Source organism: Crinia signifera, chromosome 6, assembly GCF_055691185.1.
Source record: "Crinia signifera chromosome 6, ASM5569118v1, whole genome shotgun sequence".
Lineage (NCBI taxonomy): Eukaryota > Metazoa > Chordata > Amphibia > Anura > Myobatrachidae > Crinia > Crinia signifera.
In genome coordinates this window covers 72,735,026-72,756,915 of record NC_139222.1, presented here as the reverse complement: position 1 = coordinate 72,756,915, position 21,890 = coordinate 72,735,026, and the positions used below count along the sequence as shown (strand labels likewise).

Below are 21,890 nucleotides of genomic sequence, written 5' to 3'. Positions count from 1 at the left end.
TGGGTTGACCTTCAGTGCTCAACCCAATGCATGTCAACCTTTGGTGTGTCACCCTTACGGCCCTATACCCTCCCATGATATCAGTAGGCATAAAGAAAATTCAGACCCATACACTAGCAAATTCTTGAAGGAGGAGGAAAACAAAATAACTACTGATACAAGGTAGCCCATATTTAGTGATAGTAATAGAAATAATTCAGTAATGATTAGGTTAATTAAGTGTTTCTCATAACTATATAACTGGACACACTACTAAAATAGTATCTTCTAACCAGCCAACTAGTTAATGCTTTCGATTTGATCACCTTTTGTGAGCAACCATTTTCTGGCGTTTGGAAGAAAACAGCCAATTATCATTTGTTCCCATACATTACCAGATTTTAATTTCAAACAGCTGCCACATCTTTTAGATGCACAGTATGGCTAGTTTATCAGTGCAGGTTTTAAGGATATCCATACATTAGCACAGGACAGGTAATTAGTACCTCAGTCATTTTGATTTAATCAGCTGTGCTCAAGCATTGATTTCCTTGCCTTGAAGACTGAGGTTGGGAAACACTGGGTTAATTGCTTCAAAAACTTTATTGTACTCAGATGGTGACGCTTATATCTTAGTATAAGTAGACTGCCTTGAAGAGGTTTTGCTCTTTAAGATTAGGTTTCAGATTCCCAGAGTAAGTTTGAATTAATATGTGGTGAATATTATTGGTGTGGTTTATTTTTCATTGTAATGGTAAGCCTCCTTGTACTGTTTGGGTTTGCTTTTAGTCCAGATTTAAGGGTCAATGTATTGCATTGGTTCATTACACTTGGACTTTACTTACCATCTTAATTTTGTTACTGAAGCTACACAAGTGGTTGTAAAACTACTGTATATTGTGTAGCACTTTTGGGTGGGTTGGAGTGTTAACCTGCAGCTAACTGTTAAATAACTTTTATCTTGTGCTACAAATCAGGGGTTAGTGTGACCCTACTGATTGTGCATAAAATGTGGAACCAATGGATTTCCCCATGTACTGTATGAAGTCCCTACTGCACTAGGGGCTGTAAGATAAAGTTCAGGGTGGGGACAATTATTAAGAGGTGAGGGCCGCTGTTCAGGCTCTGAAGAGCTGTGGATTCTGCCAGCTAGCATTGTGCCAGTCTACTGCTGCGCATGCACAGGGCTCCAGGAACATGATACCTGTACCTTGTTCCTGGGGCCATATTTAGTGGGTGTGTGCAAATCATAGGAAAATGGGCTATTTTCCCTGGTGATTTCTATCTGCAGCCCAGGTAGCTGACTAGGCAGGATAAGTATAACTATATGCATATCTGACCGTCTCCATGAGGGAGAAAATGTTCTGTTCCTGGACATCCCTGGTAATGTATGATTGCCATCACCTGTGGGGAGCTAGGTCAGGGATAAGAAAGGTGTTCACCTCAGGTGAAGGCAATCATACATTACCAGGGAAGGCCAGGAGCAGAGCATTTTCTCCCTCATGGAGAGGGTCAGGTAGGCAAGTATGGGGGAAGTAAATCTTTGGCTAATTGAATCCAACCCCTTGGTTAATGAGGTTTTTAGGTACACACTTTTTTATTATTTTAAACATTGAATCATTTTTCTTCATTTCTTTACAGTTTTTTTTTTTAATCTTCTGCTGTATGTAAGCTCCTTGCAAAGTATGTATGTATGTATGTATGTATGTATGTATTGCACCTTTAGACCACAGCTACACTGAATTTACAATCTGTGGGTCCATGTCAACCTCTAATGCTGGCCACACATCAGACCAACTTTTCTCCAACCATCCAACTAGTTGGTTGGATGGAACAGAAACCTGGTACTGGATAGGAGCAAATGCAATTTGTAATTAAGTAATTTGTTTCCCAAACCGGAAAACGGACAACAACTGTCACTCAGGCAATGTACTGTAGTTGGACCTATTTGATTTAAACAATTTCACTGAATGTTTTTGTCCATTCTTCTGAGTTTGTGAGCAAATTGCTTACTGGCATTTGCCCCCATACAGTACCAGATTTTCAGTCCAACCAACCATCTAGTTGGATGGTTGGAGGAAAGTTGGTCTGATGTGTGGCCAGCATAAGTAATATTCTACTTAACCCCGTGTCTCTATGTATATGTGTATTATACCATTGGGATGGTAAAGCCATAAAAATTTGCAAAGTGAAAGTAATTTTTCAATCAGGAATGTAACTAAACAGTACAGGTTTTAAGGATTCCCATTGCTGTGATCGCTTAACAGATTGTAAAATCTAATTTAAGTACTAAAGGCCCCATACATTATACCTACTCGGACCCAATTTCCCTGCCAGCTCCCTGGGACAGGTCCGATACGATTAGGTATTTTGATATGCCATTTTTTTTTTATGTGAATTTATCACAGGTAAAATTCCAGGAGGTGGAGGGGACGGCTAGAGCCGGGAGCCAGGCTGCAAAAGAGGCGATGGGTTCCAGCTGGGCAAAGGAGATGCAAATAGGCAGCAGGGGAGCCGGGAGCCGTTGGTTAAAAAAACCCCCATACATATAAATGGGAAGCCAATGATTGGCTAAAGCTGGCCATACATCTACAGATCAATTGTCAGATCTGGCTGGCTGGAACAAAATCCTGGTAATGGATGAGAGCAAATGACAGTTGACCATTTGCTTTGAATTGCTGGAAAACTGCCAAACTGGAACAAAAACCTGGTAATAGATGAGTGACAACCAGCCCAATCTGACAATCGATCTGTAGATGTATGGCCACCTTTAGCGACCTCAGCCAAACAGTGGCTTCACATTCATCTGTATAGGTTTTTTTTTTTAGTGCGCCGGCTTCCCTTGCCTGCCTCTCTTGTCCCCTTGACGGCTTGCGGCATCCCCCAGACGCTCTGTTTGGGTGACTAGAAATGGTTGCTTGATTTATTGTGATACCCATTCATCCTAGTAGTATGCTAATGCATTTTTCAGTCTTCCTTTAACATCCTGCCCATGTGTGTCTGGCTTAAGTCCATATGAGTCAACCACGTGTGCTCAGTCATTAATAACCTTAACAATCTGAACAGTTACTGTGTACACACTTGTACAATTTAGACTATTACGATATTACAACTTTATCTGCATACAATTTAGACTATCTGCATACAATTTAGACTATCTGCATACAATTTAGACTATCTGCATACAATTTAGACTATCTGCATACAATTTAGACTATCTGCATACAATTTAGACCATGGGTCTTCAATCTATGGCCCTCCAGATGTTGTTCCAACATGCATTGCCACATTTTTTTCCTTTAAGAGCATGCCAAAACTGTCAGGGAAAGCTGGGACATGTAGTTGCACAACATCTGGAGGGCCACAGGTTGAAGACCTGTGATTTAGACTATATAGTGCAGACTTGCACTATATAGTCTATGCAGCCAAGACTTTCTGGCTGCGATACGAGAGCGCATCGGGATCGCAAGGGTTAAAACCCATACAATCTGTTTGAGATCCAGATGAGATTTTGACTATATAGTCAAAATCTCATGCACATTGTACAAGTGTGTACACACCATTAGGGTTCTAGAGTTTGAGACACTGTCATATTGTCTTAATACAACAAATTATTTTTTATATAGGAAATATAATCCTTTTTTGTATTTTTTTTTTTTACCTATTTTGTTTTTTCTAATTTATAGAACAAATGTGAGCAGCGATTCATTTTTTAACTGATCTTTTGCACATCGCTAACAGATATTGAAACTCGGTGTCAACATGTAGTTTAGAATTAAGCTAGGGCACAATTATTCTAAAATGTAAATATGCTCAACATGCAGTGTAAATTTTTATGAACATTTAACTTTTTTGAGTTACTCCTAACTTGCAAAAACTGTTTACTAAGGAGCCTATGTATATAATGACACTGACGCAATTATTAACATTCCTGGTTTCTGCTAATGATCGTTTAAACCTATTACTTCTACATACTGAAAATAACTGACAAGGATAGATATGGCAATGACTGCTGTCCCTGTAACATAAATTCACGGCACATGGGAGGAGTCATTCACTTTGTTGAAAGACTACTCCTGGGAAACGCACTGAGCATGCAGTGTCCATCCTTGGAGCCAAAGGGGTCAAGCCCATTAACCCTGAATGGTGTGGATGATTTGCGAGTTGTGAATCCTCCTGACACTGGCCGCAATTTACGGCAGGCCGAATTCGCTGAAAAGAGCCTGCACCTCCATAGGGGTGCACACAATTTTCAGCAAATTTGGCCCTGTGATGGATGCAAGTTGGGCTTAATTCAGGTGTCGTTTTCAGTGTTAAAACGGCACCCGAATGACAACTTAATAATAATAGGATCGACCACAAAGACTGAGAAAGAGATTGTAAGTTCCCTGTCATGCAAAATATTTCATAGGTATAAAGTGGTTTACAACTAAAATATGGTTCCTCCCCAGCCTTTGGCCTCACTGCTAATTTCCACTTAGGTTTGGGTTATTGTTTATGATCTGGGGGTCATAAATAATAAAGATACTGGTAACAAAAAAACACTGCATGTTAAGTGTGTATTGAAGTACCGCTTATGGTGTTTTACCTCAGCAAATACTGACTCTCTGCTAATCTACCAGAGCTTACACCTAATTTGCCTTTTGTTTGTAACATAGGTCCACTTCTTGCATGCACTCTCAGAGTCCCTCATAGGAAAAACTCAACATCAACCATGTTCGCAGGGCTAATGCTTGTTATTGCAGGTAAGGTGTCTTTATGGTTTCCTCGGTCTTCCATTTTCTAGCATTGATCTCTTAAATACTAAGAGCGTAACCTAGCAATTAATAAATGTACCCCTTAAGGGGTGTACACACGGTGCAACTCGGCCAGGGGATTTTGACTAAATAGTCTAAATTGCCTAGAAGGTTAGCCAAAAATCACCCTGTATGTACACAGTGGCCCTGCAGAATTGCTATCGCCTGGCCAAATAGGCTGTGCAGGAAAGGCATTTTTCACTAAGCCGTCTGCCGGTGTATTTGGCCATGGCTGGGGGAAGGCAAGATGTAGTTATCTGTGGCTAGCTGCAACTTGAATAAGCACTCGACTTAGTGAAAATCGTCAAACTGGTGTGCACACGGGACTCGCTTATCTACTGCAGGCATTCCCAACCATGGTCCTCAAGGCACACCAACAGTGCAGGTTTTGTAGATATCCAGGCTTGAGCACAGGTGACTTAATTAGAATCTGAGGGATTCTGATTAAACCATCTGTGCTGAAGCCTGGATATCACTAAACCCTGCACTGTTGGTGTGCCTTGAGGACCGTGGTTGGGAATGCCTGATCTACTGCCTTGTAATGGTCACGCAGCACATCCTATAAAAAGAGAGCTGCGTACCCTCTACAGCTGGGGTAGCCAACCCTAGTCCTCGAGAGCTACCAACAGTGCATGTTTTGCAGGTCTCCTCACAGAATCAGTGAGCTAATTAGCTCCATCTGTGTATCTTTTAAAACGTGTCAGTCAGTAATGAGTGCAGCTGTGCAGCAGCTAGGTTGTCTGGAAAATGGGAACTGTTGGTAGCTCTTGAGGGCTAGGGTTGGCTACCACTGCTCTACAGCTACTCCCTCTTCCACCAATCGCAGAGAGCCCAAATACCCAAGCCCTCCAGCACGCCTGAACAGCTGAGCAGCAAAGCATGCCTGAGCTCCCCAACACTCTATTACTCAACAACCCGAACACCAACGTGCCCCATCTCCCAAACGCACCCACATGCTCAGTGTCCATTAGTCTGGCTCACCTAAATACCAGTGCCCCCGAACACCCCCACTTCCAAATACCCAACCATCAGAAAGCACCAGAGTCCCACAGCAGGGAAGGTCAGAATCGCTAAAGATCGCAAGAGTGTGCATTGGATTGCTATCATTCCCAAAAATCATTAGTGTGTGGGCACCTTTAAGATAAATTTGAAAATCACAAATCTTTCTACTGTGAGCACCTTAGGGTGTCTGTTAATCACTATACCATACCACCCAACTTCTCTAATTGGAGGAGGAAAATAGAGGTCATGGCTTTGCAACTAGGGGTATGGCCCATGATCGTTGTTCTTCATATAAGGCTGCAGCATCTATACCAGGCATGTCCAAAATTGGCCCTCCAGCTGTTGGGAAACTACAAGTTTCATCATGCCTTGCCACAGTTTTACTATTAGGGAATGCTAGGCATGGTATTGCAAGGCATGCTGGGATCTATAGTTTCACAACAGCTGGAGGGCCAAGATTGGACATGCCTGATCTACACACTGCTACTCTGCTAAGCTGAGAAGTGTTCCCATTTGTACCTCCCAACCACGGGACACTGCTGCTTGCGGGTCAGAGTCCCAAAAAAAGGGTCTGTCCCACTAAAATCAGGACAGTTCAGAGGTGATGTGATATCGTCCCAATGCGATAATTGATTACATTACATGGATGTATCATTTTTTGCATGTAGGGGAAATCTGTCCCTTTTTTTTTAGAAAAATAAAACCCTGAGTTAAAGCTATGCTTGCACCATCACCATCGCTGGTACCTCCCTCCCTGCTTTGATTAACCCCTCCCAACCCTGATCATAGTCACCACTCTAGTATCTATGATCAAACCTCCTTGAGGGCTGCTGGATCATTGAGGCTCCCTCTGGTACTGCCTCCGATCCCTGGGTCGGGGGAATATGTGTATTCACAATCACTGATTACCCTGTGTGTCCATTGGCCATGCTAGGCTGCCCTCCAGTGCTGGATTACCCACTAGGCACATGCCTGGGGGCAGCACGGCAGCTTCTTTCCCTGCATGATACAGGGAGAAGAGCAGCTGGAACAGGTCAATGCATGGGATCTAAAGGAAGTGTGGGGGGTGGGCTGATAATGTTGTGCCTAGGGATGGCCAGACTTCTAAATCTGCCTATGCTGTCCCCGCACTGCTTTCTCTGTCTAGGGGCCAAGGGGATACGGTCATTGGGTCACCAGCAAGTTGTTAGACATGGGTTAGGTCGACAGGGTCATTAGGTCTACAGTCAAAAGGTAGACATGGAGTTTTTCACTTTTTTGAGCTGACAGGTGGTATTTCATGCCGTACCATCTACTAGGGCATGGCGGGAGAATAAAATAGTGTGCCAAGCTTAGCAAGGCACTGAGACAGAAGCATGACTGTGTCCATGTCGACTTTTGGGTAAAAAACTGAGAAATCCCATGTCGACCTAACCCATGTTGACCTAAACTCCTGTCGGCCTTCTTGCATGTTGACCTAAATGCATGTTGACTTAATGACTGTCTAACAACTTGCTGGTGACCAACTGATTCACACCCGGGCCAAGACAGATGCACCTGTGCAAGGGGGTTTATCGTGAGCCTGGTAATTATGAAACGTATGTCCTGGATTAAAGGGATATTATGGCAATTTTATTTCAGGCATCGTTCTCAAATGGCATGTGTTTAGAGAGGTCTTGTCTGACAAACCAAGTAAATTGCACAGTTTACAAACTGTGGGGCAGATGTATTAAGCCTTAACAAGAGAGAAATGTCTATACCAGTGATGGCTAACCTTGACGTTCCAGCTGTTATTGAACTACACATCCCAGCATGCCCTCCATCCGTTTTAGCAAGGCCAAATAGTAAAACTGTAGCAGGGCATGCTGGGATGTCCAGTTCAACAACAGCTGGGGTGTCAAGGTTAGCCATCACTGGTCTATCCAATCTGCTCCTAACTCATGTTATAGGCTTTATTTGATAAAAGGCAGTAAGGAGCTGATTGGCTGGATATTTATCACTCTTAATACCTTTTGCGTGTATCCCTTTTTTAAGGCTTTATACATCTGCCCCTGTATATTAAACTGACAAAAGTTGCGTATCTGTCTTGTACTGGGCCACTGCTCCAAACTCCACAATAAACTGCCATGATTTCTGTCTAAGGACTTTATTAATTTCATTATTGCATTATTTTTATAGCGCACACTTTCTGCAGCACTTTACAGAGAATATTTGACCATCACATCAGTCCCTGCCCCAGTGGAGCTTACAATCTATATTCCCTACCACATGTACACGCACAGACATTCTAGCGTTAGGTTAATTGGTTCCCAACAAATTACTAGTATATTTTTGGATTGTGGGAGGAAATAGGAGTACCCGGAGGAAGCCCATGCATGCACGGGGAGATTATACAAGCTCTGTTCAGTTAGTGACATGGTGGGTATTGAAGCCATGACATCAATGCTGTGAGGCAGTATTGACTAATTGGATAATAAAACATTTTGATGTGAATGATGTATTGGCCACATTGCTCAGAGTATTAATGCAAGAGTATACTCCTGCTGGTCTTTCCCGGAGTATCTGGTTGGGTGTGAGGCATGCCTAATGGGACATCCAAGGGAACTGAGAATCCGTGGCCGAATTGTACCTAGGAGTAGAATCCTGCTCTCCATGGGGTACATTCAGTGCCGATCATGCGAGCTACAGTACGACAGTGAGCTGTGCTTATTGCTCGGCATCATATCCTGCCCTCCGTATTCAACTGACCCCCCTGCACTTGCCGTTTCCACCTCACTATTTCTAAAGAGCAAGGTGGAAATAGCAAGTGCGGCGGGATATGCAGTGGGCATTAGCCAGCCATGAACCTTGCCCTTTGGGGGACTTCTCGCCTTCCTCTGAACATAGAATAGGGCAAGAGTGTTAAACAGTGAGGATGGCTTGTTCTCGGTGATCCTGGCCAAAAATAAGCCAACATCGCCAGCTGCTTTGATTACACCCCCATGTATGAAGGGAGGCCCTGGGCCTTGGCGTCCTTAAGTGCTGTAGTGTCATTGTGTATCTTAACTGTAATCTACTTACCATGTATTTGTCATTAGAATTGTGTAGTTGTATAAACATACAAATACCCCATAGTCTTTCGCTTCAGGGGAGGTTTCTGTACTCCCTGAGCTCAACCTAAGGACACCTGCATTAGTTTGACAGTTGTAGCATCCTAGTCAAGCTCCCCAACTGACACACTCCATCAGCTTAACAAATTAAGTTAATGTTTCTACTGGGTTATTTTATAGATTTTAATTTGTATTTCTTCCCTGGATCAAGGGGTTCTCCCTTGTCACTAAGCCCAACCCCAAACCTAATTAGCTTGCATCTCTGTGTGCCCTGGCAGAGAGGGTCATTAAGCCTGGAGAAGTGATAGGAGCAGGCTGGTACCTTATCACGAACACTAACTGTCACTTTTCAAATCCAGCTTGTAACTTGAAGTTAGGAGCTGATTAGCTGGTACTTTATCACTGGACACTATGAGGCTTAATACATCTGCCTCATAGTTTGGTTTTATGATCACTGATGGCAATATCGTTGGCAGGGAGAGATTGGGGTTCTGAAACAGCCCTAGCATTGTAGAGGGGGGTATTGTTCTGGCTCATGGTCTCTTTGTGGCTAACTCGGGCCATTGGACCTTCTGGAATTAAATAGATGTTAGATGGTCCGTCCAGCCCTGAGTGCTGGTGACAATCAATGGGTAACACACCAATGGTCCTTTCCAGTCTGAGATTTTGTGCAGTGGGCATAAATCCTTTATCTGGCCCCTGCCATTTTATTGCCCTGGCAGGCCCTTTAACCCCCAGTCCCACATGATACATGTTTACTGTTGCTTCTAGGACCCAGGGACCTCTGTTTTTGTGCTGTACAGCTGTTTGTGTAACAGAACAAATGATTGGCTGATTGTCCTAAGAACTTGCCTTTGCTTTGCATTACCTGGAACACTAGCTATGTCTAGAATGTTTAATCCTCTTCTAGCAGACTTGGCACAATAACCACTGAAGTGGTGTTTCCTTCTTCTAATAAGGTATGTCAGCCAGTTTGGCTCAAAACTCAACTACTGGAACAAGGAACTGTAAGTAACCTAAATGTTAAAACCTACAATTTCATTTAAGTGTCGGTGAGGTGATACGGCTATTTCATCTTTCACTCTACACTTCTTGTACAAGGGAAATGTTTGTCTTAAACCATATTCTCTCTCTCTCTCTCGCCGCCAAACCTGCAAATTATAGGTTCAGGTTTTTTTTTATCTTTTAATTTACTTAACTGCTACATTCCAAACAACCTTTTACAGAAACCTCTAACAGAGCAAGTTGATAGACCTTCAATTTGTATGATAAATATATGCAATGAAATAATATTTTTTTTTTTTTTTTTTTTTACCACAGCCACCCTTTTTGTAAAGGCATCACGACCAGTGTTATTTGCCCAATGTCCAGATACGTACACCAACTTCTGTTACCATGGCACATGCAGATTCCTGGTGTCTGAATGGGAGGCTTCATGCATGTAAGTGTAGCATACTGTGACATGTTCAATTAGTTACTTTATATTTCCATTATGTGTTAAATCTGTATTCATGCCCAGGGCCACAGGCCCTGGTGCTGAGTGGGTAAATAGTTCCCACACTTGTTTTTACCAAACATGCTTGTACAATATTGTTGAGATGATTAAAGTATATTCTGATTTTGGATATCCTGTGCCCAAACATGTGATGTCTGTGGTGGTGTTTGCACTGACCTACGACCAGAAGTAGATTGTGATATCTATAATGGGCATCCTCTACCCAAATGTAGTTCTACATCTCTGGAGACTCCTTTTGGCACAGCAGAAGACATGGGTGAGTGGCTCAGCTGCTGATTTCCCAGTGATCTGTGCATGTACAGTACAGATGTCGCCTGGATAAAGCACCAGTACCATATTTCTAGAGAACTGCACATGTAGTCTCTGGCACAAATCCTGTCTACTGAAATTAGAAATTGTCCTCCCTCCCCTACCAAAAAAGTTGCCAGCTCGGAAGCAGGGGGCAGGACCAGTGAGTGGCTCCATAGGGAGTAAGGGTGGAGCTCACTGAAGGAGGCTGCGGGGCGTGGCCATTGCATCATTATAGCCATGCCGCCACTACAATATACCTGTATTACAGGCATTGCACAGCAGTGGGTGGGTTCACTATTACCAGATTTATCATAAATCCCGTTATCTTGTCCCCACAGTGCACAGCACTAGCATGGGACAAGACAATCTCACTCTCGCCAGGCATCTCATGCTGCGTGGTGAATGGAGACTAGATGTATAAGGACACATCAGTACTATCATATTTGTGTTTTCAAATTAATTTGAAAGAATGAAACAAAAGAATTTTAAAACCAAAATACAACTGCAGAAATTAGCAGAGATTAAATACACAATGCAATGAGGCGCAATCTAGTACAAAAAGTATATGCAGCACCTACTTTTTTCGAGCTGTGCGATGGGATGTGCATGAGAGCACGCATCTCATCGCACCCAGCAATTGTACCATGTGTGGACACCTTAACCCTAGAATGAGATGTTTGTTATGATTTGCTGTAATGTTTTTAAAATGTGTTCTAAAGCATTAAACCTGAAAATATTCATACACTGGCTGTCTCGCTCACTCTATTTTAAATTCTTTCCTAGATGTTCCAAAGGGTATATTGGCAGTCGATGCCAGTATGTGGACTTATTGCAGGTTATGGCCGGTGAACCTCGTTCCTTCCTAATGGTGCTGCTGACAGGGACCTTTTTTGCTGTAGCGACTCTTCTAGGCAGTGCATGTCTTGTTATATAGTGAGTATCACTACAAGTATCTCTTACAATGCCTTAAGCTGGGTATATACCTAAAGATTTCTGTCATTCTCATTAGAGTGGCTCCTGGCCATGCGCCCCATTCTCCTGGAAGCCCTGTCCCCGCTCTCTGCCCGTCTCCTTGAAGTGGAGATGGGCATGGCTGGGACTGGGAGCACCCTGTCCTAGCTCCCTATCGCCCAGCTGAGTGAGATGCTCGGGAGTCCCTGCTATAAATGTCGCCATGGTGGGCTGGCTGAGAGGGGCTCAATCTGTATGGTAGCAAAGGACCATCAATTATTTGCTCCTCAATGCTAGAAAACAAACCGTAGTAATTAAGACACATTGGTAAACCCATCTGATTTATCAAAATAATTGAAGACATTTTTTTTTTTTTCACGCATACATTGCCAGATTTTTGCTCCCACCAGACAGATTGTACAAATATCTTTGTGTACCCAGCTTTAATGGTGTTTTTGTGCTTTAGCTGTTACTGTTATTTAAAGTAAATCAATTCACCTGCTTGTGTTATGTGACTAGATGTATTGTGAATTTAGTACAATACAGACTGTAACTATTACATTTGGTACTTGACAAGATTTGGGGGAGAGATATGTCAATCGCACAGGTAAGTACAGTTAATTTTGTAAGGAGGACCCTCCTAGGTACTAATAATTCTTTAATGATTTGTACAATAGATGAGGGTGTGCTACCATAGGCATTAGGATTTACAAGAGTTTAAAGAAAGGAAGAAAGAATGCCTTTTGCTGGTGCACCTAAGAATTGACTCATAATATATAATATTTATTGGGTATACATTAAAATATTTTTGTGAAATAAAACCAAAACATACAACAATCACAACAAATAATAAAAAAGGGGAGGACGTTCCCCTGACTCAGTGTGACCCCCTGATCACCACAGCCCCTGTGTATGAGTGTTTTTTGTACAGTATGCAGCAGCAATGAGAGTAAGTGCTCTCAGTTGGAGAGGACTGGCGGTACAGTTTCTCTCACAATTAATCATATATCTCTCAGCGAGACAGCTATAGTACAATGTGTAGCAGCAATGAGAGTGAGTGCTCTCAGTTGGAGAAGACTAGCGGTACAGTCTCTCTCGCAATTAATCTTGAATCTCTCTGAGACAGATATAGCGGACCCAGGTGAGGCATACACCCGTCTCGGGCCGTCCTCTAATAGTGCTGCCGTCAGCTCCTGGAGCCGCTCTCACCTCTCGGGATCGAGCGCCGGTGAACAGCGTGTGAGGTGTGCAGGCTTGCACTTGCCTCGTTCACCCAGTCGGCTCAGGTTACGCTAAGTCTGGCGCCAGACTAGCGTATTGGTCACGGTGTGGACCGGTGACCGTGATCGCGCTGCAGTACAATTCAAAATTTAAACATTGTATGTGGGGAGGGGAAGAGGGTTTACTCTCATTGCTGCTGCATACTGTACAAAAAACACTCATACACAGGGGCTGTGGTGATCAGGGGGTCACACTGAGTCAGGGGAACGTCCTCCCCTTTTTTATTATTTGTTGTGATTGTTGTATGTTTTGGTTTTATTTCGCAAAAATATTTTAATGTATACCCAATATTATATATTATGAGTCAATTCTTAGGTGCACCAGCAAAAAGGCATTCTTTCTCCTTTCTTTAAACTCTTACATTTGGTACTTGTGTATTATCACGGCGCCCATCGCATCGCAGACCATAAGGTATGCAATGCGACGAGATTTCCCCCAATGTCATACAATGTTAAAATTGTATAGCATTGTATATGGCATACAATGCAATGTGATGCGATTTTTAAATTGTATAAGCACCCTAATGGGGGCTTACAATGTTAAATGCACCCCCACTATGAACGTGAACCTGAAGCGTGGCGAGCACAGCGGTACGCGTCCTACGACCTTTTCATACCCCCGCTATCCACGTCGGCGTGGAGTTGAGTTTATATAGAGTGGCGAGCCACCGAGCCCAAAGCGTGGCGAGCGCAGCAAGGGGACGCGGAATACATGTACCCTCACGGGGCTCGCTGCGCTCGCCACACTATATAAAATCAACTACACGCCGACGTGGATAGTGGGGGTATGAAAAGGACGGAGGATGTGTACCGCTGCCCCTCGCGGGCTCGCTGCGCTCGTCACTCTTCGGGGTGGCGTGGGGGTGCATTTAACATTGCAAGCACCCATTAGTGCTTATACAATTTAAAATCGTGTAGGGTGCTTATACAATTTAAAATCGCATCTGGTGTATGGCATGCGATGCGATTAAGTCGTGCGACTTAATTTCAGGGCGCCGTGATAATACATAAGTACCTTACATTTTCATTAGTCAATGACCTGTGTCCTAATTAAAGTCCTGAGAAGGAAGCTCTTACAGAACCTCAGTTTGTACGCCTGAACCTAGTAATGTCTGTGATGTGCAAACACCTTTCCTTTCATGCTGCTAGACAGCACAACCTCTTTTGGACACGTAGCACTCTATGCTGCTGCATCCGATTTTTTTTTTTTTTTTTTTGTATTGTCTGGTCTCCTATAAATACGGTTGCCCCTTTGCATTTATCTCCACACCCTAACTCTGAGCTACCGCTACAGTATTTTGTATTTACTGCTTTGATGCGAGTCACTATAGATAGCTGCCTCACAGTAATATCTACAAACTCCCATAGGATGTACCCCAAGGAGCAGTGGCGTAACAATAGAGGGTGCAGTTGCAATGGGGCCCGGCAGGTTGGGGGGGCCCAAGGCCAAGCTAGTAATCCCCTGCACCCTTAATTTTTTTTTTAAATAGTGCTGCTGTCCCATGCCCCCAGTGACAGTCTTTTCTAATGAAGGGGCATACAGCAGAAGGGAGATGCAGTGCTGGAGGAGGCAAGCTATTCCTGCCTCTCTCCTGGAGGCTGGAGTGCAACGTCACTAGTGAGCGTCCAGCCTCAGTGCAAAATACGAAAGCGCCTGACCTGTCCAGCTGACAGGAGATGCGGTGTGAGGACCCCATGCGGCAGTTCAGGGACCTGGTGGTGTGGATCCCAGCGATGCAGGGACATGCTGGTAGCCCAGCGCTGGTGAGCGGAAACCCAGTGCTGCGCTGACGGAGGTACAAAGCACCATTTGTCCTAGGGGTGCACCATCTGTCCAGCAGCACCTTGAGTGGGGTACAGTGGGAAGCACACTTTCAACTATACTGGGGGGGTGCCTATCCTGCTCTCTCCCCTACCCTCTCTTTTCTCTCCTGCTCTCTTTCTCCTGCCACCACTCTCTACCTGCGCTCTTTCCTGTCTCGCTGACACTTTTTCCCTGTTTCTCACTGACACTCACTCCTAATTGCCCCCTCTCTCGCCCTCTTTCCATAAAGCACCCCCCCCCCCCTATCTCTCTCCACAACACCCTTTGTCTCTTACGCTCTCTTCTGCATCCCCACCCCCATAATGGGCAATGGTGGGGGGGCCCTTCCAAGATTTTGCTATGGAGCCCGCATCCTTCTAGTTGAGTAGTGATTAGCATCACAGGGTTTTAGCTCCTGGGTTGAGTGCCAGAGGTATTCAATTGCGCCCATAAAACTGCAACTGGTTAGTAATGAGCATGATTTCATGTTAAATAGTACATTGGGGCTTATCACGTGTGTTAACAGCATTTCACCTGATACTTGTGTCATAAAATGAGGTCTCTGACAAAGTGATCTAGTTATGCCTCATTTTCACACAACAAAACCTGTTAAATGTGTACTTTATCCCCATCTCTCACTACAGTATATCACTCTATATGCAATCTGTGTGTCTGCTCTGTCCTTATTGCATGTCCTAGTTTAACCCCAAACTTTGTTTATACCAGTGATTTACAAACACCCCAAAAGATAAGTGATGCATGGTACCATTGGTCCTTTTGTTTATACTCTATTGTTCGACAAAAGTACTTCGATTACCCAAACCACAGGAGACCCAGCTATGTTTAGTGGCCTCTTTGTTCCAGAGCTGACCATAGTGGGGTTTACTCTGGTTGATCTGTAAGGCTGCGAATTCGCTGCCTTGCGAATCCACCAAACCCCGCCTTGCGAATGGAAGGCTGGTGCCACCCTTTTGCAAGGGTGCTTTGCACGCAGGGGTTTGTGAATGGATGTTTCACAGTAACATCCATTCGAAGGGCAGGGGGAACCTCCCACGTATAGAAGCAAAATAGAATAGAAAATGAAATGAGCATTGAATGGCTTTTTCTACATTCGATGCGGATTCGATCCCAATGCACCCTCCAGTGTAATGTAAATTGAATAGAAAAATAGTCTTGGCAGGCAAGCCTATATTTGATTCAATCACAAGCAAAATCGCACGGTGTGTACCCACTATTACAGCACATGGCATTGGGGGGGGGGGGGGGGGAGAGGCTGAGATTTGTATGCATGAATGTTTTTCCTTTCTGTTCATTTCATTTGTTTTTATTCTTTTTGAGTGGAAGAGAAATGTGGCCTTGTCACTTTAAAAATATTTCTTCAAACTGAGGCACATAAAATAAAAATATGGTTATGTGTTTAGTTATTGCAGGATAAAAAGAGAAAGGAGCAGGCTAAATCTTCTGAACAATATTGATGTCAGAGGTAAGTTGCATGAGAGTGATTTTTTTTTTTTTGTACTTTAGGGAGCCACAAATGGTTGACCCCCATCAGTGTTACTTTAAACCAAGAAACACTGAAATTTTATGTGGGTGGGTATATATGTGTGATATGATAAAGTTGGGAAGCACTGGCCAGACGTGAATTGCATTAAAATTGCTGTGATTTTTAATGGTAATTAGACCTAATTTGTAAGCAGAAATTTTATCCTTAACATTTCTGTCCTTTTGGGACCATCTTCAGGAGAGAAATTACATATACAGAATGCAAAAGTCACCACAGCACAGGCCTAGACCTACGGCTGCCTGATGGGCCAGGATGTAGTTATTTCTGATGTGTTATATCAGATACAGCTATGTCGAGTGTGGACCAGTTGGTCACCAGCAAGTTGAGTGACAGTCATTAGGTCAACAGTGAAAAAGTCAATTTTTTTTTTTTTTTTTACCTGTATGACGACAGTCAACAAACACTAAAATGTACCACCGGGTCCCCTCGCATGGCTCCCTGTGCTTGCAATGCTTCAGGCACGGTGCCCTGCTACGCTCTGCACACTATTCTATTCTCCCACCACGCCCTAGTGGATGTTAGGGCATGAAATACCGCCTGTTGGCTGAAACAGGAAAAAACCCATGTCGACCTAAAGTCTTGTCGACCTAATGCTTGTCTATCTACTTGGTGGTGACCCAATGACCATATCACACTTTCTGGGAAAGGGCAGTCTGGCATGATTGCATATGTTGGAGCCAGGCACGTGGCTTAAGCTGTGTACACACAGGGGCAATATCTTGCTCAGCAATCATATTGCTCAGTGTCCCGGTTTCATCAGCCTCCAGAGATGGTGGCTGATGAAAATGACACACTGCCAGGAGAAGAGGCAGGGGAAGTCGCTGGTCGGAGGAGCATGCTCCTCTGACCATCGACCATTAGGGGGCTGAAAGAGTGCACCTGGCGACTTTATTGCTGGTGCACACTCCAGTCGATGGCAATATCTTCGCTCGGCGACCATATTGCCAGCTATTTTTGCCTGTGTGTACGCACATTTTAGACTCCCATGCAATAACCTTTTGATTCATTTGCACTGAGTAACTACTCCCAGATCCTCCAAAATATAATATTTTATTTTGAATGAGCCTGAGCTCTGCATGCATGGGATGATCCATAGGTGGCTAAATTGTATGATGGCTGACCATAAGTAAATAACTTGTGCGTGACATTGGCTTGTTGGAAGATGGGGTTTGTACTGGATCAGTTATCTCTGGACCATATGTCTAAGTTGTTTTTATTTTTCTCCCTTTTCGCTTCTAGATGTTTAGAAATGAAGAACCAAAAGATTCTGGAGCACACAAAATAGAAAACCGAAGAGCACTTGAGCAATGAAGCGCTAATTTTTTATTTAAATGTATAACTTTTAAGGGTTTTTCTTTTAAAGTAAGCAGAATGCTAGGATATTCATCTGGGAAGAAGTGATGTTAATTATACTCTATAGATGGGGGGGGTAAAAAAAAAATCTGCTCTTCAAAAAAAACAAGACTATGAAGACCACAAAAAATTGCATTGTACTGCTGCATGTTTATAACAGGAATGGTAATTAAATGACGCTAAAATTGTCATTTGATTTGTTTAAATATTTAATTGATTTTAATTTATAAAATAAAATTTTTTACAAGTAATGTGCTGCTCATATTCTCTTCAAATATTGTGTGTCTGTATATATTATGTGTGTGTGTGTGTGTGTGTGTGTATATATAGTATGTTTATACCGTACATTCTCTCTCCCTTGCATAATAGAGAACAAGAAATGTGAACATAAAGCATAAAAAGAAATGAGGGGAAGAGCGAAAAGTGTAGATGTACAATAAAAACATATAGGGGATCTGCTGTAGAATAAAGCAGGGTCTACACCAGGGCTGGGCAACACCGGCCCTCCAGATGTTAATGAACTACACATCCCAGGATGCTTTGCATTCGTTTTGCTATGTGGCCATGCAGAAACTGATGCAAGGCATGCTGGGATGTGTAGTTCAGCAACATCTGGAGGGCCGGTGTTGCCCAGCCCTGGTCTACACTCACTCAAAGCGGGGTTAAGAGAGAGAGAAGCTTGCAGACTAAAGTGAAGCTTGATTACTTAAGTGACTTGTGAGTTGGAAACTGAAGCAGGTGAGTTAGAATACTGAAAAGGTGAGTTTGAACACAGTCTAAATTTTCATATTCTATTTTATTGTAATATATTCTTCCTCTTTCTATCCTACTGTAACCTGTTGCTCAATTTTGACATTTAATTCATTTTATCTATATTTTTTCCAACACTGTATTTCATTTTACTCATTCACTATTATTTTCTCTTATCTTTGCCACACATTTATCGCACCCTGTTTGCCTCTTCACGCCTGCTCACATTTGCCTCACTCCTGACCTTCTCTGTTCCCTTCATCCTCTCACTTGTTGTTGTTTCATACTTAATTGGATTACTCAACCTGATTTTACCCACGTGTCTCCTCTCTGACAGTAGTTCCTTGCCTGTTACCTTCTCTCTCACTCTGTTTTCTACCACATCCTCGCAAATCTACTACAGACGCTGTCTGTCCTCCCAAATCCCTCTGTCTGCTTTCACTAACCTACCCTCTCACCTTCGGTTCCTCATGGCTGTTAATCTCTCAACTTCACTTTCTCCAATTGCTCCTGCCCCCCCCCATCCCATACCTATCCTGACCACTCGCCCCCGCACCCCCACCCTCCCAATGACCCCCCCTCGCTTATGCAATCCCAAAAACCTTATCCACATAAATACACAACCCACCCCCCTCTTTCCTGTGCACTATGGAACGCCAGATCCATCTGCAACAAACTCCCTGCCATCCATGACCTATTCATCTCTAGAGCATTCCACCTCCTTGCTATCACCGAGACCTGGCTCTCCACCTCTGATTCTGTCTCTCCAGCTGCTCTCTCCCACGGTGGCCTCTCTTTCTCTCACACTCCCAGGCCTGATGGTCGCCAAGGTGGCGGTGTGGGTTTTCTCCTCTCAGCCTCATGCACCCACAGTGTCATTCACCCTGAACCCTCTCTCCTTTTCTCCTCCTTTGAGTCTCACTCTATCAGTCTATACTACCCCTACCACCTTCGTGTCGCTGCAATCTACCGCCCCCTGGCCCTATCTCCCAATTTCTTGACAACTTCGCCGCCTGGCTTCCACACTTCCTCTCCTCTGACCTGCCATCTGTCATTCTTGGTGACTTTAACATCCCCTTGGATAACCCCGCTGATCCTGGCACCTCCAAACTCCTCTCTCTCTGCTCCTCTCTTGGCCTATCTCAGTGGACTACCTCTCCCACCCACATCCAAGGACACTCCCTCGATCTTGTCTTCTCTCACTCTTGTTCCCTTACTGACTACACTATCTCGGCTTTTCCTCTTTCTGACCATCACCTCATCTCCTTCTCCCTCACTGCTTCCCCCTCTCCCACCCCCCCCCCAAGCGCATTGTCTCACGGCATAACGTCAACACACTTGATTTTGCTGTGTCCTCTTCTCGCCCCAATCACCCTCATTTCCTGCCCGAACCTCGCCGCCTCCCTCTATAATGACACCCTATCTTCGGCATTGGACTCTGCCTGCCCTCCCTCCTCTATCCCCCTTCGATGCTCCAACCGTGGCACTCGCCTATCACCCGATTCCTTAAAAAGTGCTCTCGCACTGCTGAGCGCTTCTGGAAGAAATCACGCTCCCTTGCGGATTATCTCCATTTCAAATTCATTCTTTCCTCCTTCAGCTCTGCCCTTGCTCTGGCCAAGGAATCCTACTTTAAGTCCCTCATCCTTTCCCAATCATCCAATCCCTGCAGGCTCTTCGCCACCTTCAACTCCTTGCTCTCCCCCCCTCCTCCAGCTCTTCCATCCTCCATCGTAGCCGCTGATTTTGCTACCTACTTTTCAACCAAAATCTCCTCTCTCAGGACTGCCATCACTGCTGCCATGACCTTCCCCTCCCCTCCTTCCAACCAACCCCTGTCTTCATTTTACCCCACCACTGCTGCTGAAGTCCACTCTATCCTTCAATCCGCTTCTCCCTCCACCTGCCCGCTCGATCCTATCCCCTCCAATATTATCCGTCGTCTCAGTCCATCAGTCTGCTCTCACCTGGCTCACCTCTTTAATCTTTCCCTATCCTCTGGGATCTTCCCTTCCTCCTTCAAGCACGCTCTTGTCTCCCCAATTCTCAAAAAAACAAATCTGGACCCCAACTCTCCATCCAACTACAGGCCCATCTCCCTCCTCCCTTTTGCCTCCAAGCTCCTAGAACGTCTGACCTATAATCGTCTCCTAAACCACATTACTGCTAACTCCATTCTAGACCCCCTCCAATCCAGGTTCCGCCCTTTACATTCCACTGAAACTGCCCTGACCAAAGTCACTAACGATCTACTATCGGCTAAATCCAAAGGCCTCTTCTCTATCCTCATCCAGTTTGATCTGTCGGCTGCCTTTGACACTGACCACCCTCTCGTGCTCAACACCCTCCGCTCCTTTGGCATCACTGGCACGGTCTTCTCCTGGTTCACCTTATACCTCTCCGATCGCTCCGTCTCCACTCTGAGCTCCTCCTCTCCTACTACCCCGCAGCCAGTCTGTGTTCCCCAAGGGTCAGTCCTTGGCCCTCTTCTCTCTCTACACCACCTCTCTGGGCACCCTCATCAGCTCCTATGGTTTTCATTACCACCTTTATGCTGATGATACCCTAATCTATCTCTCCTCCCCCGACTTATCACCATCACTCCTGTCCAAGGTCTCCGAATGCCTCACGGCCATCTCAGCCTGGATGACCCAATGCTTCCTGAAACTAAACATGGCTAAAACTGAACTTCTAATCTTCCATCCCCCGAACATCCCCTCTTCTCCCACTATCTCCATCAGCATTGGTGAAACGGAGATCAAGTCCACCGACCAAACGCGCTGCCTCTGTGTCATCATTGACTCCTCCCTCTTTCACCCCCCACATTCGTGCTCTCTGTCTTGCCGCTTTCACCTACGCAACATCTCACGCATCAGACCATTCCTCTCCACTGACGCGACCAAAATTCTCATTCACTCTCTTGTCATCTCCCGCCTTGACTACTGCAACATCCTTCTCTCTGGGCTACCTCTCACCCGCCTCGCACCTCTCCAATCCATTCTTAACGCTGCTGCTAGGCTCATCTTCCTCTCCCGCCGCTCTACCTCCGCCTCCCCCCTCTGTCTATCTCTTCACTGGCTCCCCATTCCTTTCCGAGTTCTTTTTAAACTCCTCCTCACCACCACCTACAAGGCTCTCTCCTCCTCCACAGCTCCCTACCTCTCTTCACTGATCTCTATCCACACTCCCTCCTGTCCTCTTCGCTCCATCGCTGACCGCCGACTGACCTCTCACCTAATCACCTCCTCCCACTCCCGTGTCCAAGACTTCTCTCGCGCTGCCCCCCTGCACTGGAACAACCTCCCGCCACCCATCAGGCTATCTGATTCCCTTTCCTCCTTCAAGCGCTCCCTCAAAACCCACTTTTTTCGACTAGCCTATCCCTCCTCCTAACCTCTTTTGATCCTCCGTTCCAACTATTGTATTTCGTTCGTCCACCCACCAAGTCCATATTTCCTTGCGGGACTCCCTGGTGAATACCGCTGGCAAGTTAGACTCCGTGCCCCTGCTTCTGGTCTCTGCCAACCCTCTGGTTC

General features: G+C 44.7%; 1 protein-coding gene across 1 annotated transcript; it reads left to right on the top strand.

Moving 5' to 3' along the window:
* The first annotated feature begins 662 nt into the window (after positions 1-662).
* LOC146006973 (protransforming growth factor alpha-like) lies at positions 663-17,697 on the top strand. Its single transcript, XM_083145398.1, has 7 exons — positions 663-674; positions 4,638-4,724; positions 9,805-9,852; positions 10,166-10,286; positions 11,436-11,585; positions 16,109-16,170; positions 17,491-17,697. Exons 2-7 carry the CDS (start codon positions 4,694-4,696, stop codon positions 17,496-17,498), a joined length of 420 nt encoding a protein of 139 aa, XP_083001524.1. The 5' UTR covers positions 663-674; positions 4,638-4,693; the 3' UTR covers positions 17,499-17,697.
* The last annotated feature ends 4,193 nt before the right edge of the window (positions 17,698-21,890 follow it).

What these genes read in the sequence shown, in the direction of transcription:
- LOC146006973 (XM_083145398.1), top strand. Translation starts at nt 4,694, where the DNA reads ATGTTCGCAGGGCTAATGCTTGTTATTGCAG. An exon ending in AACTACTGGAACAAGGAACT is followed by an intron (nt 9,853 to 10,165) that starts GTAAGTAACCTA and finishes TTTTTACCACAG; the next exon opens with CCACCCTTTTTGTAAAGGCA. An exon ending in AGTGCATGTCTTGTTATATA is followed by an intron (nt 11,586 to 16,108) that starts GTGAGTATCACT and finishes TTATGTGTTTAG; the next exon opens with TTATTGCAGGATAAAAAGAG.